We start from the raw sequence: 27,380 nt of genomic DNA on the forward strand, positions 1-27,380 counted from the left end.
TACTTTGATCGAAGTTTAGATTAGGGTTTATTATTTCCAAATACAAATTTACATGTTAAAGTTAGAGTTTATTTACGAATAAACGATTAATGTATATAGCAATCAAAAAGGCAAATACATATCAAATTCATTTTACAACTTCAACTTAGTTCTTCTCCAGTGACGCCGTTTGGCGTTGTACCTATAAAATGAATTATAATAATAATAAATAGTGCAATGATTAAAAAGGAAAATACTAAAATACATATATTTTAATAATTCTTACCGGATAGTGTTGCCAGTACGCATTCTGACCCATTGTGGAATCGGCCTGTTTTGCTTTAACTTTTTGGCAAGCTTCCGCTTGATAATAAATGTTTTGTGAGCAGACTGAAACAGAACATGTAGTTTATGTATGTCTTAAATAAAATTTTCTAACAATTATTTACATATAATTAATAGGATGTGAAAAGAATTGTTAGATAACCTAAACCTTACCATCTTGCTCAAACACAATCAATGAAATGGTCGAGAATCTTCCTGCGTCTTTCTGAACAGGTTTTCTACCAGGCAAATGTCACTATATAAAAGTTACCAAGAATAATAAAATAAATACTAGATATAGAATCTTTATGGTACATTAAAAACAGATAAAAAATAAAAATAATATAATATGAAGAATAAATATCTAATATTAAAAAGAGCAAATATTACATAAAAAAATACAGAATCTAATAGATGTTTTAGAATATAATATTATTTCCATATAGTTAAAAAATTTGAGAGTTTTCAAATTAGCAATGTTCGTTTTGACGCTTGAAAAAGACACATTTGCCATCTTATCTATAAAATTTAATATAGATATTAACTTAAAATATATTTACATTTTTTCATGATATATTTATAAAGTATATTTAATAACATATATTTCTATATAACAATTTTAATTTTAATAAATGGAGTATCAAATTTAACTTATTCAATTTAGTTTAAATATCTAATCGAGTTATTTCAAAACATTATTACGTCACAGTTTGTATATCTTTTTTATCACTATGTGTTTTATTGTTATTCCTCCCTGGAACTTTGGACTTTATTGATACAAATTAGTTTTCACGATTTAGTTAACATATTGTTAAAAGAAATTGTTTAAAAATTATACTTGTCAAATATGTTCACCACTTGTTTTAGAACGTTTCGAACTGGGAACAAAGTGAGTATTAGAAACTTATATTTCCTTGATGTTCGATTGTTTCAATGACCAACCAATTGATCGATACTTATAAGTGATTTGGATTAATAGGAAACAAAACTAATTTTTATTATACTTATAATATTGTATGTTTCTTCTATTGTATGAAACATTTTTACTTATAAAGAATAATAATATTAAATAAAAATGTATTAATTTTATATGAAATCGCATATTTTTGTAAAATAAAATTATATTAATTTAAAAATAAAAACAAATGAGGTATTTAAAACGATATTATAAATTACTTGTTTCAAAAAGGATTAATATTTAAGGAACTTATTTATTATTTTAGTATGGATTATTGGCACGTTATGAATCCACGTTAGTTATTGCAGAACATAATAATGAATCTCTAGCCCCTATCACTTGTAATACATTAAGTGCAGCAAAAAAAATTGGTGGTGATATAACAGTCTTAGTTGCTGGTACCAAATGTGATGCAGTTGCACAAAGTGTCAGTAAAGCTAATGGTGTATCCAAAGTTTTGGTGGCAGAGAGCGACGCTTTTAAAGGATTTCTTCCAGAAGCACTAACGCCTCTTATCCTTGCTACTCAAAATGAGCATAAATTTACCCATATTTTAACTGGTGCTACTGCATTTGGTAAAGCACTATTGCCAAGAGTAAGCATCTAATTAGAAAGTCTGTTTTCTCTACCTTTAAATATATATTACTATAGATAAAAAGTATTTTTCATAGTTTGTATATAACTTTCATTCTTTAAGGTTGCAGCTAAATTAGATGTGTCTCCAATAAGTGATATTATTGGTATTAAAGCAGCAGATACATTCATCCGTACAATTTATGCAGGAAATGCAATTCAAACTTTAAAGTGCAAAGACAATATAAAGATAGTTTCAGTGAGAGGCACTGCATTTGAAGCAATACCTTTGGATGGAGGCAGTGCCAAGTGTGAACCTGCACTAGCTGGTGACTACAAATCACAATTGGCAGAATTCATTAAACAGGAGTTATCTAAATCTGATAGACCAGAATTGACATCTGCAAAAATCGTTATATCTGGAGGAAGAGGAATGAAGTCTGGCGATAACTTCAAATTATTATATAGTTTGGCAGATAAACTTAATGCTGCAGTTGGCGCTTCCCGTGCTGCTGTTGATGCTGGTTATGTGCCTAATGATTTGCAAGTGGGGCAGACAGGAAAAATTGTTGCTCCAGTAAGCTTGGCTTCTAGTTATAGTCTATTATAACCGCTAAAAAATTATTTACATTTCAATTCATATCTTTTAGAATCTATATATTGCTGTTGGTATCTCTGGAGCAATTCAGCATCTAGCTGGTATGAAAGATTCAAAAACGATTGTGGCAATTAACAAAGATCCAGAAGCACCAATCTTCCAAGTAGCTGATTATGGCTTAGTTGCTGATTTATTCAAGGCTGTTCCTGAACTTACAGAAAAATTGTAAATTTTAACAATATTTTATAAGGACATTTTTTATACACACACACATATATATACAAAATATATTTATGCAAAACATTTATTAAAAATATAATTTTTTTTATAAATATTAAATTTATAACTATTTATTTTAACTGTATATTAATAATCTAAGATTAAAATAGTATTATTTTTTCATTTATATAAATCAACAACATTTTAGGCTCTCCTATTTGAAGCATAACATATGATACTATAAAGTATCTTTATGGATTTTATGACAAACTATTATGTATTCAGAGCATACATGAAAAGATGAAATTTCTCCAAGTTTATGGACAAATATCTAATTAAAGCAATAATTTCGATAATATTTATTATTAAGTTTTCGACTTTAGCGCCATAATAAGCTTCTCAGTGAGGAAATGATAGTGTATACGCTATGATGGTTCTGGTTGTTCCCCAGCTAGTGCTGCACCATACACCAAGTGCTAAAGGTAGCCATGCTAGCATATACAAGATCCTATAAAATTAGGAGTCTGGTGGCACGCTAGCATAGACAAGTTCCATGCTACAAGAACCTATTTAATTGTACGGTTCTGTGGGAAAATTCATATCTATTTTTCTATCCGGAATAAACAAGTATGAGAGTACCAAATCGTGCAATAATTGAACTAGTTGTAAGTTGCCTAGAAAAGAGAGACTAATTGTTTATTATATTTTTTTCAGACAAGAAAAGAGAATATTTTCTTTCAAACGATAATGGATCACTTAATTCGTTGAGCCGTAAATAAATAATATGCAAAATAAGAGTATGCAAAATTTTATATCCAAATGTTTATTAGTTTTTCCAAAAAGCTATTTAACAACTAAAAAGTAGTCTTCGTTGCACACTCGTCATCTCCACGACGGAGAGAAGGTTCCCTTGACGCACTGAAAGGCTCGACAGCCTGTTGACCCTCGAGTAGTGTAACATGATCCAATGTCAGATATCCACGAGGCAATGTATCTAGGTATTAATTTAAAAGTGAAACTTCTTTCATTTTTGACTTTTTTAAAATTAAACTTTTACAAACGTGTTTGTGAGATGTTTCTGATTAAAACGAGTATAGAAATATGCGCCAAAATACATCGTGTTTGGTGTCATTTTAATCCGAAAAATGTAAGAAACATGCTGGTAAAAGTTTCATTGGTCACAAATAAAAAATAAGAAAGTTTGATTTTTAAGTTCGAGGTCTCAGCTTATCACAGCCTTTTAATATTTATTGATCGCTTCGATTCTCAGTTCCTCTTTCTCTTTCATTCACATTGCCCTTCCCTACATTCGACACGTGTAAAATCTTAGTTTCGAAAAATAGAATCGTTTCTACATCTCCAGTATTGCAACATTTGCGCTCCGATTTTTGTGCAATTATCAAATATTTCTTGTATTATAAAAAATTTATATATACAACAATAATAGCTGAGAAGGAATTGCATTTGGGGACGAAATGCTGCCATTTTTTCAATTAAAATATACTTATGGTAGGGACATTTTAGCATTCTGATAATATCTTAGGATTTATAATAAAACAATTACATAGTTTTTTTTATTAAACATCTACTACCAACTACGCAGGTAGCGGCAAGCAATATTATTCACAATGCAATAATAAAACTTTAGCCCTTTTTATGACACTTTCATCAATATGTGATATTTTTCTATTTAAAATGTCACGAAACACGACACTGTAAGCGAATTTCAAGGGAATATAATCTGTTATTTATATAAACGCATTCTGATTTATTTATTTCTGACGCCCCATTTATTCAGGTTGGTTTGGGATAGAAAAGTAGATATTTTTTTTAAGCCTTACGACTTTTCGTAGGACCGTACAATTAAATAGGTTCTTGTAGCGTGGAACTCAATAGGTTCTTGTCTATGCTAGCGTGTACCAGCTTCAGAACTTGGCCGCATGGTGCAGCATCTGTACTGTAAAACAACTAGAACTGCGGGCGTGAACATTCTCATTTCCTCTCTGCTATTTCGTATTTACTTCTGTTATACGTGCGTACATATTTATATGTGTGGAATCGCTGCCATCTTTGTCATTTCTTGGCGTGGTGCATTGGCGTGTATGGCCGGCTAGATTACCGATTTTTAAGTATATAATCGTATTTATGTGTTTTGTGTCTATAGATGTGGAAATTCGATAATAAGTTTATCATGAGTATGGACAGTATCGAAAAATTGTACAAAAATTTTGGCATTTTGGCTGATGCCAAAGATAAATTGGCTGAGGTAATTGACGAGCTTGGTTATATTTAATAACCACGTTTACTTAATTCTAACATTTACAATTTTATGTATTTGCAAGCATAAATAAAACTTTCTATCCCATTTAAAACATGCAAATATGTATATTAATTTCGTAAGCTTCAAGTTAATTTAACGATGTTTTTATAATAGAAATGAGCCAATATTGTACATAAATAATTAAGCGAAGAAAGCGGCAAATATTATGAGTCTAAACGTTTTATTTGTATGTTTCAGCATGAGAAAGAGTATTTAGAAATTCTGACAGCAGTGAAAGGATCACCGAAAGAAAAACGATTAGCATCGCAATTCATTGCAAGGTTTTTTAAATATTTTCCAAAATTAGCTGATCAGGCTATAGATGCTCATTTAGATCTATGTGAAGATGAAGATATGGCTGTATGTAGTATTTATATCACTTGACCACATATGCGAATACATACACATTTGTATTAAAGTCTCCATACAATGGAAATTTGATGATTTGATATATTGATATTTTCAGATAAGAAAACAAGCAATTAAAGATTTACCTGCATTATGTAAGGATAATAAAGAACATACAGCTAGAATTGCAGATATTTTAGCTCAATTACTTCAAGCTCAAGATCCATCGGAATTAGCTGTTGTTCATAACAGTGTTATGTCCCTTATGAAAACTGACCCAAGAGGTATGGAGTATATCATTGTTTGTTATAGATACATCACAATGTAATGATATTGTAATGAGGTATTAATTATATTTAATATATTCTGTTCTTAAGGAACAATAAGTGGATTTTTTAGTCAAATTATCAATGGGGATGATGGAACGCGGGAACGTTGCATTAAGTTTCTAGCGACAAAATTAAAAGCAATAGGTCATGACATTATTACTAAAGAACCAGAAGATCTTTTAATTTCAGAATGCAAGAAAGTGTTACAGGTATAATCTTTTTACCATAATAATAGAATTTTTTCTTTAATTACTGTTTATATAATACTTCCTTTTCCATAGGATGTTACTGCTGATGAATTTCATAGTATTATGGAAGTACTTGCGTGGACTAGATTAGGTTCAACAATTAGTGGACAACAAGAATTAGTAGATATTACAGTTGAACAAGCTGAATTGTCTGAACCATTCAAGCATACTAATGTTGAACAATGGAACAGACTTGTACAATGTATTAAACACGCACTTCCATTCTTTAGTGTAAGCATACTTTAACTATATTTATATATCATTTTATGATTATTAATGAAAATTTATGTAATGTAATTTATTCCTTAGTCTCAAATAGATTCATCACGATTCGTTTCTTACATTTGTGTACAAGTTTTACCACATCTTTCTTTAATTACTTCACCCAATGGAAGAGATGTACAATTGGAATTATTAAAGCTTCTTGCTGAATTAGCTGTATTTTGTGGAACAATTGATAAACCAGAAGAAAAAGTACAGCAGCTTTATAATACTCTTATTGTAAGTAATAACATTATTTAGGAGCAAAAATTTATTTTATATCGAAAATATTAATACTGTTTCAATATTTATAGACATATATGCCACTACCGCCAGTCTCAGAAATAACTGAAGTACCAAAATTACAATTCAGTCATGTTGAGTGCCTTATGTATACTTTTCATAAACTGTGTAAACAAACTCCGGAATTTTTAATGAAAGATCCAGAACAGCTTAAGGAATTTAGATTAAGATTACAGTATTTTGCACGTGGCATTCAAGGCTATATAAAAAAATTACGGGAGGCAATTAGCGGCAAATCGGAAGAGGAGTTGAAGTCAGAGGAAAATCAGTTAAAAGTTGTTGCTTTAAAAACGACAAATAATATCAATAGTTTAATCAAAGATCTGTTTCATTCACCACCTAGTTTTAAAAGTATTATACATCTTTCATGGAAAACAACAGCTAATGATAAGAAGGTACGTATTAAAATAGTTACAATTTTTTTAGAAATGTGGTATTTTGAATACTGTAATACATTTTTTGTATCTTATTCTAGAATGAAAAGCATTCGTCTGCTCAAAAAAGACATACACCCATTACGTTTGGAAATGACAGTAATTCAAATAAACGAAGTAAAGAAGATAAAAGTAAAAGAGAATTGTATACTCCTCCTAGTGGAAAATATAGCTCAAACATATCATCAAATTATGGTAATTGAAGAAGCATTTTTATTTCATAAAATAATATGTAGAAATAAAATAAAAATCTATCTTTATATCTTTTGTTACAGGTCGAGGTAGATTTAGAGGAAATAGATCAGGTGGTCGAGGTGGTTATAGACCAAGAGGTCGTGGAACATGGAGAAAAAATTTTTATTAATTAATGACTGAAATTGTTGAAAAATGATATAGTAAAAGCTCCAATAATATAAAAGACTAAACCAGTTCTGTAAAATGTACATATTAAGATGAAGGACTTAAAAGTGATTATTTACTGAAAGTGAGTTTAAGAGAAGTGACAAAGGGAGAAATACAATTTTTTATCCTATAAATCTTAGTGTAAAGAAAGTGTTTTTTGTGAAAGCTTTAAGTACATATACAAGTTTCAAATACAAAATTGTAAGAATCGATTGTTTACTAAACATAGTGATAATGTCAGTAACGAAATATTGACATTTAAAGAAGAGAACATTGCTGTGTAATACTGTACTAATGGTGTTATCAGAACCTTTTTTTATATTCATTGTTAAATAACTGGAAAATACAATTTGAAGAAACCTGAGTTTACAAAAGTGAACAGCTATGGAGAAAGAAGTGGAGAAACTTGATATCATGAACTTGAAGAAGTGTTTATTACAAAAATTCTAAACCAGGTACCTTAACAGGCAATACAATATACACGAAATACCGAAGAAAAAATGGTGTGGCAACACAACACATGAGTCATTTGAAGTATTTGAAGAAACATCAGATGTCACAAACAAAAAATTACATCTATTTGATACAAAATATTTACAAATTCATACTGTATAATGATTGGCTTGTGCTAGGACACTTGTGTTACACGTATTTGCAAAAGACAGACAATATTTCTCTGCCATAACAATTTTGGCATCAAAAAATAGTAATTAAAATAGTATCAAAATGTATTCCCCTATCTCCTAGTTCTTCCTAGTCCTTTCTCTCTTGATCATATCTCATTTCTTTTGTCAACAGGAAGTGCAGACGAGAGTAAGCAGAGGGATAATGACAGAGTATCTAATTCTGAGAGAATAATGAAATCAAAGAAACTTAAAAACAGCTGTTGTTTTCTTAGATTCGAAATTAGTTATATTTATTGATTTATATGCTACATTTACTAATCCTATGTTTGTATTATTATTAAGTGTTTACATATTTTTTTAACTGAATGGATGAATCTTCTATTAAAATGTCTAATTTGAGTACAAAAAGACATATTAAAATGATATAAAGATCAGCATAAAATTATAAAATCGTTTACTAAATAATATAAATAAACAAACAATATGAACAAGTGATTTTTCAAGTCAAAAAGTTTCTTTGATTACATGAATGAAGGTGTAATTTATTGTATACATTTTATCTTGCAGATGCTGTGTGGTGATTGCTGACTGAGGATGGGAAAGCAGAACAAAAATAATCATGTTTTGATTACAGGTTGTCCAGTAAGTCCAAGGTGGAGGCTCATAAGAAATGATTATAATGTACTTTTTTCAGGAACCAAGGTACGGTTGTATATTGTCTTTTATCTATATATTGATGGTAGCTGTTTTGTAAGGTGAGTTTTAAAACATATTGTATCCTTTTCCTATCCACCATTGAATAAAACTTGTGTAATACTAATAATAATAATTCATGAATATATTATCATTTAATTTAATAAACAATACTATTGCATAATATATGTTGTATTTTTTATGCCCAATATCGAATGTCACTATATATGGCTAATTAAAAAGATTGTAAAAAATTTACAGTTAGTGAATATTCATACATGTTTGAATTAATATTTAATACAAATGTTTTGTGACTTGTTAATTATGTAATTATATCAAATTTGCTCATGTATTAGTATATTGTAATATTCTAAAACTATTATTTCTGTTTATTATAATTTTAAATATGTAAATTTCACTTCAATACATTTATTACATTATTAAAGAAATAAAAGATATTTAAACTGCAATGTGTTTTTTTAGTATATGCAATGTATATATAATATTGTTTCTTGTCGTTTAACAAATAAACTGTATTTGTAGAATAGTTATTATTACAATGTATCTTACAAATATAATTACAATACTTTTTACAGCATCTTATAAGAAAAGAAATTCATTTAATACAATCCATTTGTTGAAATCATATCATCTATTGTTTTGCACATAATGCGATCACTTGGACTACATGGATCTGGAGTTTGTTGTTCAGAACCTAAATTATCAACAGATTCCATAGCATCTGTATTTATTGCTAATTTAGAATCCAATTCTGAAGTATCTGGTAACATTTGCAATGCATGTTGTAAAATTTCTTGAACCTGAAAAAATATGGGAATTTTAACTAAATATTGTATTGTCAAATGTACAAAAGATTAAAATTTGAGAACCATACTTTTTCTAAATGTTTCTGAAACCTAAGTGCTGTTTCTATACGTTGTCTGCGTTGCAATTCCATCATTACTCTTAGCGTTTCTCTTGCTTGATGCGGTCTGAATTCATTTAACAAGTGATGAATGTGAATAAATAATAAACTGAGATCTTCCACCTAAAAACAATAAAAGAAACAGTGAGTATTTGCATTATATGCCAGGTCATTACATTAAGTATTTACCTTTTCAGCACGTCTTGGACTGTCAGGACATTGTACGAGCAGATCTATCAAATCCAAGAAGTTAACAAGCAATGAGTGATTCAATTTTTTCAACTCTCGTCGCCGATCGAAATGCTGAGGATATAACCTTTTAATTCCTTGAGCTTCGAGTGGCCTAATGATTGTATCGTCTGCGTTAAATACATTTCCAAACATTGAATAAGAATCGTGTATCGGCGGTGGTGGTCGTGGTGCTCTGCCTCGACGAACATTTTCGTCTGTGTACAAATTAATATATTGCACTGGAGGTAGGGGTAGCGAACTAACTTGTATCGCTTCTGGTGCTGCCATTTTTCACGTTTGATATTGGTATTCTTAATGAAAAAAATAAAAAGCAATTGCACTTAAGATGAGAGTCTTTCAAAAAATGCACAATAGGTTAGGTTTAACTAAAAGAAACACTGTTGTCAAACTGATCGGAACGTCCAAGTTAGTGCGCAGGTCCGTAATTTCGCGCGTAGTTATCACTTTTTTTTCACACAATTCATATTCTGCTTATTTAATATTCATAATAATAAAAAATAATAGTTTATAGTAATATTGCAAAATCAATGTTTATATATTACAAAGTTGAATGACAGATTCTAGCTTCACACTTGATATAGTGATACTATACGTTAGGTTACATTAATATCATTTCACAATATTTTCAACGAATTTCTTGATCGATCCTTCTTTTTTTGTAAACATACGATCAATTAGAATATTTCTATGCACGCTACACGGACTTTTCACTACGAATTAACAAGAGCTAAATATCGTGCAACTAAAACAAAACAACATGTAACGTAGCCTTCGATCCGCCATCTTGTTTTTTTAAAATGAGTCAACAGGTATTCTCTGTTGGCCAGTTAATACGTTAATGCTAGCAGGACGTCGAACCCAGATTGGGGATTTTCGTTGTTTAACTAGCAAAACGAAAGAGCCGATCTGTAGATATTGTTTGTTTTCCATTTGGTAAATCATTCTCGCGGCAGCGCGATATTTCGGATAAATGCTTTACTAACGTAGTGAGGTATTTCCTGCTATCTCGTGAATTTCCAACGTCTTCGTTTGACAGATTGTCGGTGTGTGTATGCGTTCGTTCCACGTGAATTCTTTGTTTAGGCACCGGTCATGTTTCTGACAAGCATTGAAATTGCGAGGTGGTAGCAGTACCCTAGTGCATGGTAAGTTGATTTTCTCATATGAATTTCGTGCGTATCAATACTATTTCGATTGAACTTTCACATAGAAATATCCATATAGCCGAGTGTCAGGATAACCACAAACTATCGCGTTGTCGTTGATCTCACTGTTCTGTTATTTTTGGCAATTTCGAAAGGAATGCCTCTGTGATTGCCCTCGTGTAATTAAATGCTTGTAAGGTGGTATAATTTTTTCGAAAAATCCTAAACCACGGTCAAAACAAAGAATAGAATTTGATTCAGAATTCGTGCATGGTTTGTATACAGGGTGGCCCATAAAACTAGCATCAGTTCGATATTTAAAAATTGTGATGGATTTTGATCAACCAGGCTTCAAATTTTATACATTCTAAAGTTCTTTACATATATGTTAGAGTTCATTCTCATTGATTTTCTACAGAAAGTGATGCGAGTGTTGACTTAAAAATTTTTAATAAAAAGTTAGCATGACGAATAATTTACTTAAAAAATACACGCTTTTTGTTTAAATTACTCGCTTTAAATTATTGTTTCAAAAGCATTTGCAGTTTATTGTAAAACGAAGTAAGAGCGAAAGCCAAGATGGCCGAAACTGATTGTATTTATAAACAATTTTATAAATAGATATATTTTATTGCTTGCATATTTATATATACATATATGCGCATATACAGGTAATGTTGTTATGTATAGTATTAGGTTATATTTTTTCATCTAATCTATTTTATTTCTTTTTGTTTCTTTTTGTCAATATTGTCAATACAATTCTTTTACTTCTCATTATATTTGTTTCTTTATAATTTTATCTATTAGAATATTTTTATTTTGTAAATTTGTTATTAATTAATACGTAGATGTTTTTGTAAATAATTCTTCGAATAATTTTATTTAACATCCTTGTATAGTAACATAATTTAAAATTCTCTTCCACTTTATATAATAAGAAACTTATAATTTTTCCATGTAAAAAAATCCTCCACAGGTATTTAATAAGTAATTGTGACAGTTAATTGTACCAAAATAAACTTTTAGTAATTCGATTTCCTTCGCTTAACGAAAGAGACAGTTATTCTGTGGTTTTGTCCAACGTATCGCGGTGTCTCATTCCTTTCCCATTTCCAAGAAGCGCGGAAAGCACGAAACGGAAATTCAAAGGACGTCGCGGTTTAGGCGGCGCCTTAAAATTTCAGAGACACGAGTTACAAAAGAACTTCAGTGGAAGTAGGCGGTCACCGAGGTTCGCTCGAGTGCTTCGTGTCAAGCGTTCGGTTCATGTTGGTACTTTGTCGAATCGTAACCAGTTCTATGCACTATGTGATAAATATGTATATTCTCATGTATACAAAATTGTATTCTTTCTCTATCGATTTTACTTCCTTTTATAAATTTCAATTAATTGTCAACAGTGATATAGAAGGTTTCGTCTTAACTAAAGTTGAGAATAAGCAATGTTGTAATATATATAATATATGTTTTTTTTTTCTAATTAGCTTGATAAGATAATTTTTATGAAGATAAATATTAAGATACATTCAACCTCATTTTGAGCCTCTTTAAAATATCTATCTAAAATTAAAGACAGACTATTAAGTTACTAGGAAAATTCTAGATAAATCTTAGTCTTCTGCAGAAGTTCGGGACAAAAAGTTTGACGCAGACGTAAAACACGTGAATCGTACTTGTGCGCGTGCGCGCTGGCGATCGACGAATGCGTGTTAGTTGACACGCGTTCTCGCTTCGAATTGTCGATGGCGCGCGTTAGCCACTGTTTACGCTATTTATTTAGACTGCCTCGTAGTTTTACGCCAAACAGATTTCGCGTTTTCTCTGTGAACTTTCCGTGGAAATCAATCGTGATTGTCGGTATAAACGCGACACAGATGTACCTTCGTATATTTTCATTTGTAAATGGATACGTTTTGAAAAAGTGAATCGATGATATACAGACAAAGGCCTTTTTATTGTTTCATCTCGTAGATCAAATGGTACGAATGAATTTAACGGCATTGTTTTATTATTGTTGTATTTTAAGCAAGGAACATGGAACAAATATTTCAAAGAAGAATAAGAACAAATTTATTCGTTTACTTTATACATCGAAATGGGTTGCTCTGTATAACTTTTCGCGGGATTAAAATGATTCAACCTGTGGGAAGTTGTTTGGTTCTTTAGTTCTTTTACAGCACCGAAAATGGTCTAGGCTTGTCTCGTGAGAACGCGGCCGAAGGTTTCAGCCTGTCTCTCTGGCTCTCTATTTTGAATGGAAATTCTTCGTGGTCGAGTCACCCTGGCTTTAATGGAGGTTCAGGATCCCTAAAACCTTTATATTTGGCTCACCAGGGTTTGAACATTCTTTCTCTGATAAATCTCTGATAAATATAAAACTTATTATCACGTGTGTAATATAATCTTTTCTTCATGCAATTGATATCATGATCCTATTTTTACTCTCTGATATGGTAATCTTATCTTCTTTTTTTTAACTTGTTGTCCAAATACAACCACTTGGTTTTGTATTGCATTGGCAACTAAGTAATTGCGGATTTTGCCATTAGGTGGTATTGACAAAATCCGCAATCAATTAGTTGCCAACCTAGTTAATGTTATTTGTTCGTATTTACCTTGAATTATGTTTAAGCTATGTTCGATGGAATTCTTTGGGAATAAAAAGTATTCAGGCTGCAAACTATTCGGATAATTGAAAGTTCATCGCGCGACTCGCCTAATTGATCTTCGACCAAGTTAACTGCGAGAAACTTGAAGTTTCTACGGAACGTTGCAACGTTGTTTCATAGAAACGAAGAATTAAGTGTTTCTATCAGATTAAAGTAACTCGTAAGTGGCATTAACGATGCAGTTACCCACGACGAGTCTATACCACTTTATTGCACGAAATCACACTTCGTGTAAAATAATATTCAAAAATGTTCGCCACTTGCTTATGAAAATTGCCTAATTGATCATTTCGATTCATTCATTAATCGCTATTTACTTCACCATATATTCCGTTCTGTTTTCGTGAAACAATTCAAAGGAATACAATTCACGCAGAAATTTCTTCCACCCGGTAAATATTGGGTTGGCAACTAAGTGATTGCGGGTTTTGTCAATACCACATAATGACAAAACCCGCAATCACTTAGTTGCCAAGCCAATATTATGATCTGATATATGTATTTGAAATACTTTATATATTTTTGCATATAACATGTACTCTACAGAATTTTGCATCTTTAAATTTCCACGGTTTATTCATTAATTTTTTTGTCAAATTTCCATCATTCTACTGAACCACGTCAATTCAGAAACCAGTGCTATTAAGGGGGGGTCCTGAATCAGAATGTTCTAAAACAGCGTTTTTCTGTGATTTTTTTTTTAGAAGGCAAAGAAAGAAATTAAGTTATTGAATTTTGAGGTATGGTTTTATATATATTTAATGAATATAAAAAGATTTTTTGTAAAGTAAAAAAAAATTGTAACAGATTTCTAAGCCCATTTCATGGGCTGCAGTTTTTAATCGGCGGGAAAGATCCACCTCGTAATTCTTGACTGAAACAAAAAACCAAAAAGGATTAAATTATTATACAGGGTGGTTGGTAACTGGTAGTACAAGCGGAAAGGGGGTGATTCTACGCGAAAAAGAAGTCGAAAATATAGAATAAAAATTTTTTTTAATTTTTTTTTTTTTTAACGATCTACAGTGAGATCCGTTATAACGAGACGTGCTAAAGTGCACGCGTACCGAGCGAGAATTCAAAGTCGATTTTCTCGAAAACAGAGCCTCAAACGAAAAATTTTTATTCTATATTTTCGACTTATTTTTTGGCGTAGAATTACCCCGTTTCCGCTTATTCCACCAGTTACCAACCACCCTGTATATTTTTCTCCTGGGTGAACTAAACAAAGGCAGAAAAAAAGTTTATTTAGATAATTGTTATAGCACCTTAGTTTATTTTTTTTTTAACATTTTTTTAAATCCACCAAAATTTTTAATTTCACATTTTTCTGCCTTTGTTTACCCAGAGGAAAAATATATAACAACTTAATCCTTTTTTGGTTTTTTGTTTCAGTCAAGAATTACGAGGCGGGTCTTTCCCACCGATTGAAAACTGCAGCCCATGAAAATAGACTTAGAAATCTGTTACAATATTTTTTTTTACTTCAAAAAAAATTTTTTTGTATTCGTTAAATATACAGGGTGGTTGGCAACAAGGGTGGTACAAGCGGAAAGGGGGTGATTCTACGCGAAAAAATAAGTCGAAAATGTAGAATAAAAATTTTTCGTTCGAGGCTTCGTTTTCGAGAAAATCGACTTTGAATTTTCGCTCGGTACGCGTGCACTTTGTACTTGTAGATTTTTCAAAAATTAAAAAAAAAATTTTTTTTAGTTACAAATGACCCTGTATATAAAACCACACCTCCAAATTCAATAACCATTTCTTTCTTTCCCTTCTAAAAAAAATCACAAAAAACCGCTGTTTTAGAACATTGTAATTCAAAACACCCCCTTAAGTAATTCTCCATTTACTTGGTTCATTGTATCATTTGAAACAGAAACATCGATAACAATTTAATACTGTTTTCTGTGTGCAGGGTGGCCCTCCATTGGGAATGGCGGGGAAAGATGGGAAGGCGGAGCCAAAAAGCGGGGACGTGGTGCGGCAGGGGTTCATGGTGAAGCGTTCGCAGAACAAGAAACGCTTCACACCAGTCAACTACAAGCAACGTTGGTTCGTCTTGACGAGGCGCTACCTCGTCTACTACGACGGCGATGGAGAGGTACGTAACCGAGCTTTTTTTGCAATTTCAACATCGTCACACTCCGTCCACTTGTTTTTTGCTCTGTATTCCCCCCCCCCCCCCCCCCCCCCCCCCATAGCTGCCCCATTAACGGCCTTTCTCTGTTGCCCCGAAAAAAACGTCTGCTCCATTAGCGATCGAAGAAGAGGGTTTTCTCTTTGTAAATAAGCCGGTAACCAGATCGACAAATGAAATAGACAAGCAAAAAGTTTCACCGTGTAAATAGACTGCAAATATAGCTTGATAAATCGAGCAGACAGAAATTAAGCGATGAAAAACGTTCAAACGATATTTCGATGCAACCCCTCTTTTGGCGTTTCACTTAAAACTTGCCAGACACCCTTGTAACTTTAATTTACGACTTCGGGGGCTGATTAATACTTGGGACGACGGCAGCCATTGTTATTCCCTTTCCTCCCCTTCGTTCTAAACAGACACGAATTCTCATGGAACGGACAAACCAAGACTTTCATTGAACAAAGTAGGTTCCAAGGTTTTCGAGACTGGTTCGCCAGGTTCCACTAATTTGCCTTTCAATTCGTTATAAATACCTAACCGTGTTTGTAGCCTCGCCTTTTGGCCTGGTTTTCGTCGTGGTACCGATCATCGAGGATTGTGTTCGTCGAAACCAGGTCGACGTGTCTTTCCTCGGAATGAAAGGAGAGGAAAAAAGGGGAATCGGAGAAAGAAAATAAAACTCGTACGGACCGTATCGATGTAATTGCGAAGTCGAAGAAACGTACTCGACGATGCGATTTCTCATTCGATAATTGCTTCGAAATAGTCCGGATACACGGGGTCTCCAGCGATTTCCAGCGATCTGCAATGAATTTCCGTGGAATTCGTCGGCGGCGATTCAGAGAAATGAGACGAGACGAGAGTGCAGCGTGTGTTCACCTGTTTAACTCGTTGAAAACACGGAAACGATGGTTTCGAAGCTTTAGGGTGACAGAGAACGGCCTTGAGGGGCGGCGAATTGAGCGAGACGGCGGGCAAAAGCCTTTAGACCGGAAAAAACTAAATGTGACTTAGATTGGATGGCGTTCGTTTTAGGGAAAAAAGGACGAACCATCTTGGTGTTTTGATTTAGCCCGAGAGAAAGTGCTTCTCGACTTTTCTTCGATACGTCTTCTTTCTATTATTTGGCGGAGGTTTTTTTACGTGGCAATTTCTTTGCCCTTCGTTCTTACGTGCCGCTAGTTTCCTTCAATATCGCTCTTTAACACTTGCGATGGACTCAGCTCTGGCGTTTTAATTCTCGTGAAAAAATGTTTTCAATTTGAGCAGGGACGAGGGCGTCTTTAACTTTTCGATGTTACGCTAAAAGTAGCAGGTTTCACGAAAACGAGGTCTAATTGGATGAAAAGGAGAATTGGAAAACGGATAAAAGAGTTAGAAAGTGGTATTAAAAAGTAGATTAAACAGTTCTCTGATCTGAGCCTGAGCGTCTGATCATGTAACGGCACGAGCCGAGATCGATTTGGTTCTGTTCCTTTCGTTTCGCCCCGTTCGCGATTCCTACTGACAGCATTTTGCTGCAGCGTAAAATTCACGCGACGTGCAACGCACTAAGAGGCCGTCGGAATCGATAATTAACGATCCTGAAACATCATCAGTTGCGCGAGACTACAATTCACGGGAGAATTGATAGTGGGTGAAAATCAGTTGCGCTGAATCTCCCACTTGAACATTATTACGTTTTCAATCGAGCGATTACCATAATTGTGGCTGATGCGTCCAAAATAGACAGGAATCTTTCGTACATAAACTTCTTCAACTATTTTCTCCTCAAATTTTCTGTATCTTACAATTTTTAATTCTCCTTATTTTATTGTATAATAATATCTAACCTTTACTCTTTTTTCAAAAGAAAGAAATAGATAAAAACATACATTTCTGCGTCGTGTAGAAAATTTTCGTTATTATAAAAATATAATGTAGTTTGAGGAATAGTGTAGTTTGCGTTCTGTAAGGAAGTTTGTAGAGTTTCCTCGTCTTGTCGCTTATTGTTATATATTGGCTTGGCAACTAAGTGATTGCGGCTTTTGTCATTACCACCTAATGACAAAAGCCGCAATCACTTAGTTGCCAAGCCAATAGAAGAGACAAAGAATGAAAAGAACGATACTCGCGTCGAGTCCGATATCTCGGAAGAATTTTGAAAAGGGACGCGTATGAGAATGCAAATGACGGGAATAATAACGCTGAGTTTGCTAGCGGTACGCCTCGAATCAGGGCCAATTGCTTTATACACATTACCTTGCGCTTGACAAGCGCCACTAGCGTTCCGGACGCTAAACTCACCATATTATCTCTGCCCGGCCGATAAAAAGCCACCTATTATTCCTTGTTTTCTCTGGTTACTTTAGATGCTTTGTTCATGATCAGGAGAAACGGTAGCAGGAAGCTTTCACGAGGAGCAGAAAGCATATGTACGTATACGTATACGCATAAAGATGTGGAGGGATTTTTAGTGTCAAGGTGCGATTAATTGTGCGAAAGTGCTTCTAAAAATGTATTAAAGCAGCGAGTTTTCTTATTCGCTTGTGTTTTATTCGTTCTACCTAAGATATTTTGCTCTTGAGTATCTTTTTTTTTTAAACGTCGATAACATAAATAAATCACTTGTGGCGTGGAAAAGAGTAGCTTGGTATTAGTTTTTTATTGGTTCACATTTTTATTTTTTTAGTTTTTAATGGTCGATCGTCTAACGAGCTACAAAGAAAGTTCTCAGCGTGAAACGAGAAAGCACACGATATATCATCATTATACTTTGTTAAAAGAAATCTCATTAGCTGGTATATATAGGCTGTGACCAATAAAAATACATACGTTCGATTAAAACCTCTCTTCAGTCTTAGAACGTAGAATTGTAATTGAAGAGATTGCGCAAAATAAGAAGATAGTTTTACTTTCCATTAATTTGGGCAAGTTAACAAAAACTAATTTAAAATCAAATCATTTCTTTTAAACGAACTATACATTTATACTCCATTGATATTAGTAGTAATCAATTTTTGCATATTAAGCTCGTATATTCCTCTTCCTATAATTCCAAATTTAAATCACAAATTTAACTTTCCTGTCTTGTTATACATTTCTCAATTAGAATCTTTCACTTTCTCAACCTTTATGAACTATCAATTCTAGAAAACGTGAAGATCGTTCGAGCCTCGAAATGTTCGAATAAATGCGCTTACGTAACCCGGAAAGTAGGTAGAAACGCAAACATCCAGGAAACAGGCACCTCTTCCAATTCTCCGCAATAAATTACAAACCGAAAGATCAGCGCAATCGGCCACTGGACACTCGACCTGAACGAACACCGTGGTGTAGCCATTTACAGATATAACCGGCAAAAGCAGGCTTCTCCCACTATCGCGCGTTGAGAAATGTTAGGTTGGCATGATTGCTAGTTACTACAAGCTAAGTTGGTACGACTTCTAACGACGCTCTTTTGTCTTAGAAGTCGACCACGTGTTAATTGACCAAGTGTATTCTGTGTGTTAAGACGTGTTGTACGAGGCGAAAAAATATATTGGAGAAAATCGAATCTGCGTGCATCGATTAATTAACAATCCCAAACCCATATCAATTAACATCGCGATCATAGTCGAGGCAACTCCTCTATAATCCTTATTCGATCTGTCTGGTTTTTTCTAAATGGATTTTTTAGCCGCTCTCCCTTTTTCTCGTATCGGAAGTTTTCTTTATTTACCATCAAAGCTCGAACGCTCGGTGTATTTGGCTAAAAATTTATCTTTCGCAGCCAAAGTGCAAGTAAAACAATTGAATGAGAATGTTTTACGTTATTAATTGAAATTCCTTTTTTAGTATACAAAGAATATAAAATAAAGCAGAGTTTTTTTCATTCCCTTTATATCCTCGTACAATAGCATTTCAGTAGCATTTCAATATTTTAACCATCCATTATTATCTCAGAAATCTTCCGCCATATTATCATTTGAAACACAATTTCAAAAAAACAGATCTCCTTTCTTCTCATAAATCTTTGCCTTTCTCTCGATACCACTCGCGATATTATTTCTCATGAAACATCATCGCAGTATTTAACCACTGGTTCTTACCTCTTAAAATAAATTCATTATCTCATTATCTTTCATTATATTGTTTTTAACAAACGATTTAACGAAAATTTTCTTTTTTATCGTCGATCTTTACTTTTCTCTAGCAATTCACAAAATCACTTCCGTGAAATCTAGTCGCAATAAGTTAATCATCCGTTCTTATGTCTCAAATCAGATTACCCTTCTTTATTATGAACTTTTATCCTTCTTCCTCAATTTACAAAATCATTTCCCATCAAACATCGAAGCTAATTGCGATATTTAACCATCTATACTCCGTATTTCTTAAACCAAATCAACCCTCCTCTCTTCTCGATACCGCTCACAAAATTATTTCGCGCTAAACGTGAAATTTAATCGCGATATGATGACCATTCAGTTCCGTCGCTTAAATCGAGCCAGCTATTACTACGTTGCTCAGATATAACCACCGGAAACAGCAACCCTCTGTATCCTTCTCCTGTCTCCACCATCTTATCCTGTCACGCAGCTTTCTTTAAAACACTTTGACTGCCACGCCGAAATCACATGCTTCACTGAAGACGCCACGAGAGTATTTTTATTATTCGAAGCATATAGTGGAAAAATAATAATAAATTGATGATGTAAGACTACATTCTTCCTCAATGGACCGTTTATCTTATTGGTCGTCACCGGTGATCACCGTGGCGCCTTGGTAACAGTTGACAGCGACATATTATAACAACGCTTCGTTTATTTCAACAAACCATTCGCATTCGTTATTTCGTCGTAAGCAAAACGTGCAGAATATATTGTTGAAAGGTGTAGAAGATATCAGTAAACGGTATTATGATTATTTTTACGATTTCGATGAAATGGTAGAGGTCCGCAAAAAAATTTTGTTTGTGATAAACCAATGGTAGTGGTAGATTGCAACAGAGGAAAATGTGCTGTAGATTTGTCAGATCAAATTGTTACGACCGTTCGCGAAGAGCGTTCCTACGATTCTGATAGTCCACGCCGCGAACCAATTAGGTTAACGATTAGGTTAACAGACGTAGTTCAAATGATTGTAACACTGAATTAACAGGGTTAATATAAACTTCTATTTTTAACAATATTTAAAATGATAACTAACACGTTACAAATGATTTAACGATGATACAACTAGTTTATTATTATAATTCGATTCGACTTTATAATATTTCTCCACGCATTCGTTTGACTAAGCGACCTTGATTTTATTTCTCTGGACCTCTCGATGCATTCGGTTTGAATCCTCGTATGAAACTGACTGCCCTTCGATTTTTTCCTTCGTCTTCTCTTGGAGACGACCCCCACCACGCTCGGGTCTCGCAACCGTTCTCGCCTATGATCACGTACGCCACTTTTTTGCGTAGGTAAAATAACGAACCGAAGGCGAATCGATGTTTTTTAGAACTCGCTGCTGGACGACAACTACGCGCTTATCGCTACATTGTGTATATTTCGCCGGTCATGTAAGACGATCTGTCTGCGACACGGTAGTACCAAGGGAGACGGTTAGAAACACGGCCTATAGTAAACCTCGGGGCGTAACACAAATAATGGCATATTCTACCACATAGAAGAACCCCCAAGTGATATATAAAATTAGCTTCAGAGTTACTATTAAATACATCAATTTCAAACGCGATGATACTCTATAAACAAGCAAGAAGAACAAAAATCAAGGTATCGGATTTTAGAATGGCACTCGCGATGCACCTTACACAGTGCCATTCACCAGAGCCGTGAAATATACTTATTCGACAAAGATTGCGACGCGAAACGCAGAAGAAAAAGGGGCAAGCGTACCTGGCACGAAAATTTTGCAGAGAGTGGTATAAAAAAATGTTAAACAGTTAGGATCAAAAATTGCTAAGAATCGGACCAAAAAGGTGACCACCTATCGTCCAGATTGTATCGATGAGCCACATTTATGTTTAAAGTGTTTCAACACAGTGCACCGTTAGATGCAACATTTGTTCTCATTTTTTTTTTTATTGATGTTCTAATAAAAATGTTTAATTGTTCAATGGGGCATTTTCTATTTCAAAGTATCTTCTATTTATCGGTTATATTCAAAATGCCCCAACTGTCAATTTTCATTCAATTTTTACAATTGTAAGAAGTTGAAACACTCCGGTCAGCGATGGTCATAGGAGAAAACCGTGGTGGGTCATATATGACCCATCGCAGTAGTCAAAGTGTTAACAGTAGCAGTTAGCTGCGTAGAGGTACGCAGCCTGTTAGCTGGTAGGCAAGCCAGCCTGTTTCGATGGCAGGGGCTGCTTAGGGGTGGATATAACGTGCTCGTAGACCATGTGTAAAATTGGCAGCGCAGGCGCCCCAGGGCCGCCACCGCCACCTTCTCTTCATCCTTTCTTCCGCCGTGAGTTCCTGATGCTGCTCCGCGGCTCAGTCAGTGGTCGTCATCGGGATCGCTCTTTGCTGCTCCTCAGCATCTACGATATATCTGAACATACATAGAAACATACCAACGTCAGTCAATTGCATTCTTTCATTTTGGTGTTCAGCTGCTTTCAAGCAAGAAGCTCTGTTTCCAAGAGCAATTAATCCGTGTAATTTCCGTATTTCGAAATATACATCGATACTCGTATACATCGTCTGTTAGTCGATATATTTGCCAAGATATTCGCCGCTATTTCATCGATCGATGCTAGGTGTTGAATCGAACGTTGAACAGCGTTTTCACGAATAGTACAACCGAGGTTACGAGGATTTCCAAGAGCGAAGAGTATCGTATATTTCCTATTCCCCTCGAGTTGGGTGGTTCTCGGAAGGAAAAAGCTGCAGCTTTAAGTCGGCGCAAGATACCAACCGAAGTAATTGGATACTTGGAGAGAAGCAATCGTGCAACACCGTCTGCTGAGAGACTATTCGAAGACTATCGATCAACGATCCGCTGTACCCTCGAGAAGTAGAGTATTACTCCACGGAAGTTTTCTCATCCGAGATATTCAAGATCGGAAGAGCTTTTCCGACAGACTATTCAGCGAGTCGCGGGAATTAATCCATCGTAGAGAAGTTTTTCTAATTAATCCTCGGTTTCTTCGATCCACTTGCCAGCTCGTAGGCAAGCAATCGTTATTCATCCGGAATATCTTCGACACCACGGAAGACTTTCGCATCTTTCTGGAAAGTTGGGTCGTTAAGACGTTGAGAGGTCGCGCTCGATCAATCCAGAAGCTACAATAGATCACACGGCCTCATCGAGTTCCACGCGCCAACAGGATTCTTTCGTTTTTGCCTCGAGACGAACACTTTTCTCCACGTGGCAGAAGCGACGCCAATCGTGTCTCCTCGACGTGATCGAACTTCCAGAACCCTTCGAGACTGCTGCAACGTGGAGGTAAGATCGACTGGATCTTTCCAGGGAAGCATTACTTTTAGCTTATCCGAGATCTCCGCCAGATATCGTTTATTCTTGATCGCGTCGGGAACACTCGCTCCTTTTTTACCATCGGTCAAGTTCTCTCGCCGCTTTAGTCGGATCGTGAATCATTTCTTTAAGGGGCTGTCATTGGGAACGTTGAACGAACGGATGGTTCCTATTCGCTGGTCTTGCGTTTTTTTTCTTTTTTTGGTAAATCGACCTGGTAGAAATCCAGCGAAGAAGTTTTGATTGTTTTGGATGTTCGAAGGAAAATACGAAGAGAGTGGGTTCGATCGATACATTTTGGGGCAATTTGTATTTTCCGTGATGCCTTAAATTTCTTTGGGGATTAAGGTGAGAATTTTGAGCGTTAAAGGGGATGACAGTGAATGGATGATAGAGACGGATAACGCGAGCTTAACAGTAGAACTACTATACCAGTCAAATTGACTGGTTTTACAATTTTATTTTAAAATTCCTACTTCATGTTATATTTTTTTCCGCAATAACTGAAAGAATAATATAATGAATTTTATTTTGCTTTTTATATATTCAAACTGACAATAATCTTGTATCAAGGCTACTTATACCAATACCAGTCAAAATGACTGGCGCTTGTCAAAGTGTAAAAAGGGTCCTGCAATCTGTTTGTCGAACCCCAATTTAACCAGTTTCCTCGTTTCGTACAACTTGCCACACGTTTTTAAAATTTTTATCGCGTATCACTCGATATGATGATATCAGTTATCAGGAAAATTCCGGATCGATCACTAGATCGCTAGATGCTAACGCTAGAAATACCACATCAGTCAAAATGACTGGTTCTATAAAATTTTATAAATGTGTCAACCCTCGTTTTGGGGATTATGGCCCCAGATGGATTAATATGCCAAAAATGTATTACATAACATGGAATTCCTTCCGTAAGAAAGTAATAACTCAATAAATACAAAAATGTTCTATTATTACGTATTTTTTAAAGTCCAGTCATTTTCACTGGTTTCGGTAGAAATAGCTTCGTGTTAGCTATCGGTAGTTCTAGTGTTAAGGTAGAATAATGCAAGTCTAAGAAGCGATCAGTCGACCTTCAACTGTACGTCTGCAGAGGAGTTTTGCAATTCTGAACATAGCGTTCAACGAAATTCACTTTTTCTTTTTACATACGAACGACTGTACTCCATTGAAATATCGAATCTTTTAGTTTGCTAAATTATACTCACCGTTCTGTCAAGTGAGAACAAAAATACGAACAAAACTGTGTATTAGAGGAACGGTCAGCGTGAAACAAGGTAAATTAATTGCTCCGTGCAGTTATAATTAATTTCGCAACGGTGCATTACGTAAATTTAACGAGCTGTCGCGCGTTCGACGAAACACATATCCAAACGAAACGAGAGTTAACTTGCTGAAAGAACGTGTTCCTCTTGGATTTTTCTTCCAGAAACATTCTTCTTCACGATTCTTCCTATTATCTTCTTTCTTTCCTTATCTTATCTTTTTTCTATTCCTATCCTTCTAAGATGGAACAATGCATCGATTCAACGAATCATACCTGTAATTCATCCTGCAAATCACTAATGTTTCCCTTTACACATATAAATATGGTTTCTCGCGTGATTTTTGCTGAAAAGCGAGTTATTTAACATTTTGATTGCCACGCCGAAATCACATGGTTTGCTGAGGACGTCATGGGTGTATTTTTATTATTTAAAGCGTATAATGGCAAAATAGTAATAAATTGATGAATCTCTCGATGCATTCGGTTTGAATCCTCGTATGATACTGACTGCCCTTCAATTTTTTCCGTCGTCTTCTCTTGGAGACGACCCCCACCACGCTCGGGTCTCGCACCGTTCGCGCCTATGATCACGTACGCCACCTTTTTTGCGTAGGTAAAATAACGGACCGAAGGCGAATCGATGTTTTTAAGAACTCGCTGCTTGACGACAACTACGCGCTTATTGCTACATTGTGTATATCTCGCCGGTCATGTAAGACGATCTGTCTGCGACACTGTAGTAGTACCAAGGGAGACGGTTAGAAACACGGCCTATAGTAAACCTCAGGGCGTAACACAAATCATAGCATATTCTACATCACATAGAAGAACCCCCAAGTGATATATAAAATTAGCTTCAGAGTTACTGTTAAATACATCAATTTCAAACGCGATGATACTCTATAAACAAGCAAGAAAAACAAAAATCAAGGTATCAGATTTTAGAATGGCACTCGCGATGCACCTTACACAGTGCCATTCATCAGAGCCGTGAAATATACTTATTTGACAAAGATTGCGACGCGAAACGCAGAAGAAAGAGGGGCAAGCGTACCTGGCACGAAAATTTTGCAGAGAGTGGTATAAAAAAATGTTAAACAGTTAGGATCAAAAATTGCTAAGAATCGGATCAAAGAGGTGGCCACCTATCGTCCAAATTGTATTGATGAGCCACATTTATGTTTAAAGTGTTTCAACACAGTGCACCGTTAGATGCAACATTTGTTCTCTTTTTTTTTTTGTTGATGTTCTAATAAAAATGTTTAATTGTTCAATAGGACACTTTTTATTTCAAAGTATCTTCTATTTATCGGTTATATTCAAAATGCCTTAACCCTCAATTTTCATTCAATTTTTACAATTGTAAAAAGTTGAAGCGCTCCGGTCACCGATGACCACCGTTGCAGTCAAAGTGTTAATTAAAACTGGCATCGTTGCTCGTTGTTCTCCCTTACAAGAAAAAGAGAAACAGAATGCCAGTAGAAAGGGGGGAAGAGCGAAGAAAAAAGAAAGAAGATGCCGAAGTTGGAAGTAGCTGCACGCGAATGGACCGAGTAATTCAACACGGATTTTTTTTCACAAAACTCGGATTCTCCCGTTTTCCAGCTTTTCCCTGCTTTTTTCTTTTACTTCTGCAACCTAAACGCGTCGTTCCGTCTACGCTTCGCGAGAAGAACGTTCGGTCTGTGCCTCTATTTCCTCGATTATTCGAGTTCGTGTCTTGATGAACGAACAAATGGACCAACGGACGTCGTTTCGACGAAGTGTGCCTGACGAGACAGAGCAGAGTGGGGAAACGTAAGGAGAGGGGTTAAAACGGGTGGGGTGGGGATAGAAGAGCGTGGTTGCGCTCGTAGAACATCGACGTTAACGAAGGTCACCGGAAACCGGCGAATCTAATAAAGACGTCGTGGCACGGGACCCACTCGAAAAGCCTAAATGAAATTTTCCAACGGCCACCGCTTTCTTTTCGCGTCAGCCGCCTCCTGAACGAGGATGCAACCGAGGCTAGCAACCAAAGGGAGGTCTGTTTTCTGGCTTGCCGAGCTTTATTAATGTTTATTAGGGCATGGACGTTGTACGTCGTGTGTCGGACGTTTTTGCTCGTGCCAGGGGTGTTTTGTGCAGCGGCCGCGAAGGCGGAAGCGTGTAGGTGTTTGTGGAATTATCGGTGGTTTTTTTTATTCTTTGCTTTCTTTTTGTCGTTTTTAGCTCCATTTTTAAATCTGCTTCCTTTTGTCGCAGTACATCGAGTTTCGAGAATTCTTGTTTTAGCCGAAGATGGGCTACGCGCATATTAAGAACGTAGTTAAAAGGAATATTCTAGAAAGGGTTAGATGAGTGTTAAACAATGGAACCGGGTTTCGAGTACTGTTAAAAAGGACGCTTTATTGGACAAAAGAATCCTTTGAAAAGTGCACGAGTGGTGAATTGAAAAAGTCAGTCAGGTTTAATTCTTTGCGTTCTTAAGTTGAACTATATCACTGGCGTTTGCCTTTAGCATGTAGACTAAGCTTTTGTGTATCAAAATTTAATTTACTAGAAATACTGTCGACCAGAAGTACTAGGATACGATTTATTTTGAAGAAAACTTCGATAGCTATGATAGAAATTGTACGTCTTAAATTATATGTATTTCTTAATAAAATTTTCATTAATATTTTCATTATTATTATACATTACTTTATTTTATATATTCTTTTTTATTTCTTTATTGTACTATAGTTTATTCTATTTTGTATTTATTTCATCCATTTTACTTATTATATACGTTACTGTTACTTTCTTCGTTCGCACTTCAATTTAGGAAACGGCTTCCTCGAAAATATTCGGTTGGCAACTAAGTGATTGCGGATTTTGTCATTACCACCTAATGACAAAATCCGCAATCACTTAGTTGC

The 27,380-nt window shown here is 34.8% G+C and overlaps 6 protein-coding genes across 13 annotated transcripts in view; 4 read left to right on the forward strand and 2 right to left on the reverse strand.

Moving 5' to 3' along the window:
- Positions 1–27,380, forward strand: part of LOC126875441 (uncharacterized) — a 299,435-nt gene that overhangs the window by 236,174 nt on the left and 35,881 nt on the right. The window lies entirely within an intron of this gene.
- Positions 48–1,160, reverse strand: LOC126875455 (60S ribosomal protein L39). Of its 2 annotated transcripts, none has more exons than XM_050638387.1 (4): positions 1,142–1,160; positions 478–559; positions 266–369; positions 48–181 (listed from the first exon to the last, which is right to left on the reverse strand). In XM_050638387.1, exons 2-4 carry the CDS (start codon positions 478–480, stop codon positions 133–135), a joined length of 156 nt encoding a protein of 51 aa, XP_050494344.1. In that variant the 5' UTR covers positions 481–559; positions 1,142–1,160; the 3' UTR covers positions 48–132. The 2 variants fall into 2 exon arrangements, with proteins under 2 accessions (XP_050494344.1, XP_050494343.1); XM_050638386.1 differs by lacking the exon at positions 1,142–1,160 and adding an exon at positions 864–1,012.
- LOC126875449 (electron transfer flavoprotein subunit alpha, mitochondrial) lies at positions 1,044–3,863 on the forward strand. Of its 3 annotated transcripts, XR_007693426.1 has the most exons (6): positions 1,044–1,192; positions 1,527–1,856; positions 1,959–2,411; positions 2,485–2,657; positions 3,103–3,278; positions 3,366–3,863. XR_007693426.1 is itself a non-coding variant. In XM_050638368.1 (5 exons), exons 1-5 carry the CDS (start codon positions 1,151–1,153, stop codon positions 2,885–2,887), a joined length of 1,026 nt encoding a protein of 341 aa, XP_050494325.1. In that variant the 5' UTR covers positions 1,044–1,150; the 3' UTR covers positions 2,888–3,094. The 3 variants fall into 3 exon arrangements, 2 of the variants coding, with proteins under 2 accessions (XP_050494325.1, XP_050494327.1); XM_050638368.1 differs by lacking the exons at positions 3,103–3,278; positions 3,366–3,863 and adding an exon at positions 2,860–3,094; XM_050638370.1 differs by lacking the exons at positions 3,103–3,278; positions 3,366–3,863 and having other exon boundaries at positions 2,485–2,758.
- On the forward strand, positions 4,623–8,799 carry LOC126875443 (apoptosis inhibitor 5). The gene is made up of 9 exons (XM_050638360.1): positions 4,623–4,917; positions 5,170–5,331; positions 5,438–5,603; positions 5,697–5,857; positions 5,930–6,127; positions 6,206–6,397; positions 6,472–6,855; positions 6,936–7,089; positions 7,170–8,799. The coding sequence occupies exons 1-9, from the start codon at positions 4,816–4,818 to the stop codon at positions 7,256–7,258; spliced, it is 1,608 nt and encodes a 535-aa protein (XP_050494317.1). The 5' UTR covers positions 4,623–4,815; the 3' UTR covers positions 7,259–8,799.
- LOC126875451 (mediator of RNA polymerase II transcription subunit 7) lies at positions 9,148–10,561 on the reverse strand. Its single transcript, XM_050638377.1, has 3 exons — positions 9,730–10,561; positions 9,511–9,663; positions 9,148–9,436 (listed from the first exon to the last, which is right to left on the reverse strand). Exons 1-3 carry the CDS (start codon positions 10,057–10,059, stop codon positions 9,236–9,238), a joined length of 684 nt encoding a protein of 227 aa, XP_050494334.1. The 5' UTR covers positions 10,060–10,561; the 3' UTR covers positions 9,148–9,235.
- LOC126875450 (tyrosine-protein kinase Btk29A-like) overlaps positions 10,641–27,380 on the forward strand; it is a 216,335-nt gene continuing 199,595 nt past the window's right edge. For 4 of the 5 annotated variants that reach the window (XM_050638374.1, XM_050638372.1, XM_050638375.1 and 1 more), the window contains exons 1-2: positions 10,772–10,937; positions 15,528–15,713. In XM_050638374.1, coding sequence (XP_050494331.1) covers positions 10,935–10,937; positions 15,528–15,713 — 189 coding nt within the window. In that variant the 5' untranslated portion in view covers positions 10,772–10,934. Of the gene's footprint in view, positions 10,938–15,527; positions 15,714–27,380 lie in introns of all 5 variants that reach the window. The other variant, XM_050638371.1, reaches the window with a different exon arrangement.

The sequence above is a fragment of the Bombus huntii genome, chromosome 18 (genome assembly GCF_024542735.1).
Source record: "Bombus huntii isolate Logan2020A chromosome 18, iyBomHunt1.1, whole genome shotgun sequence".
Classification (NCBI taxonomy): Eukaryota; Metazoa; Arthropoda; class Insecta; order Hymenoptera; family Apidae; genus Bombus; species Bombus huntii.

Bases quoted from the DNA above. Each gene is read 5' to 3' on its own strand.
- LOC126875449 (XM_050638368.1), top strand. From the start codon at position 1,151: ATGTTCACCACTTGTTTTAGAACGTTTCGAACTGGGAACAAA. The intron at 1,193-1,526 runs GTGAGTATTAGA...TTATTATTTTAG, and splicing joins CGTTTCGAACTGGGAACAAA to TATGGATTATTGGCACGTTA. The intron at 1,857-1,958 runs GTAAGCATCTAA...TCATTCTTTAAG, and splicing joins GTAAAGCACTATTGCCAAGA to GTTGCAGCTAAATTAGATGT.
- LOC126875451 (XM_050638377.1), bottom strand. From the start codon at position 10,059: ATGGCAGCACCAGAAGCGATACAAGTTAGTTCGCTACCCCTACCTCCA. The intron at 9,664-9,729 runs GTAAATACTTAA...TATTGTTTTTAG, and splicing joins GTCCAAGACGTGCTGAAAAG to GTGGAAGATCTCAGTTTATT. The intron at 9,437-9,510 runs GTATGGTTCTCA...ATATTTTTTCAG, and splicing joins TTCAGAAACATTTAGAAAAA to GTTCAAGAAATTTTACAACA.
- LOC126875455 (XM_050638387.1), bottom strand. The intron at 182-265 runs GTAAGAATTATT...TTCATTTTATAG, and splicing joins CGTACTGGCAACACTATCCG to GTACAACGCCAAACGGCGTC.
- LOC126875443 (XM_050638360.1), top strand. From the start codon at position 4,816: ATGTGGAAATTCGATAATAAGTTTATCATGAGTATGGACAGTATCGAA. The intron at 5,604-5,696 runs GTATGGAGTATA...TCTGTTCTTAAG, and splicing joins TATGAAAACTGACCCAAGAG to GAACAATAAGTGGATTTTTT. The intron at 7,090-7,169 runs GTAATTGAAGAA...CTTTTGTTACAG, and splicing joins AAACATATCATCAAATTATG to GTCGAGGTAGATTTAGAGGA.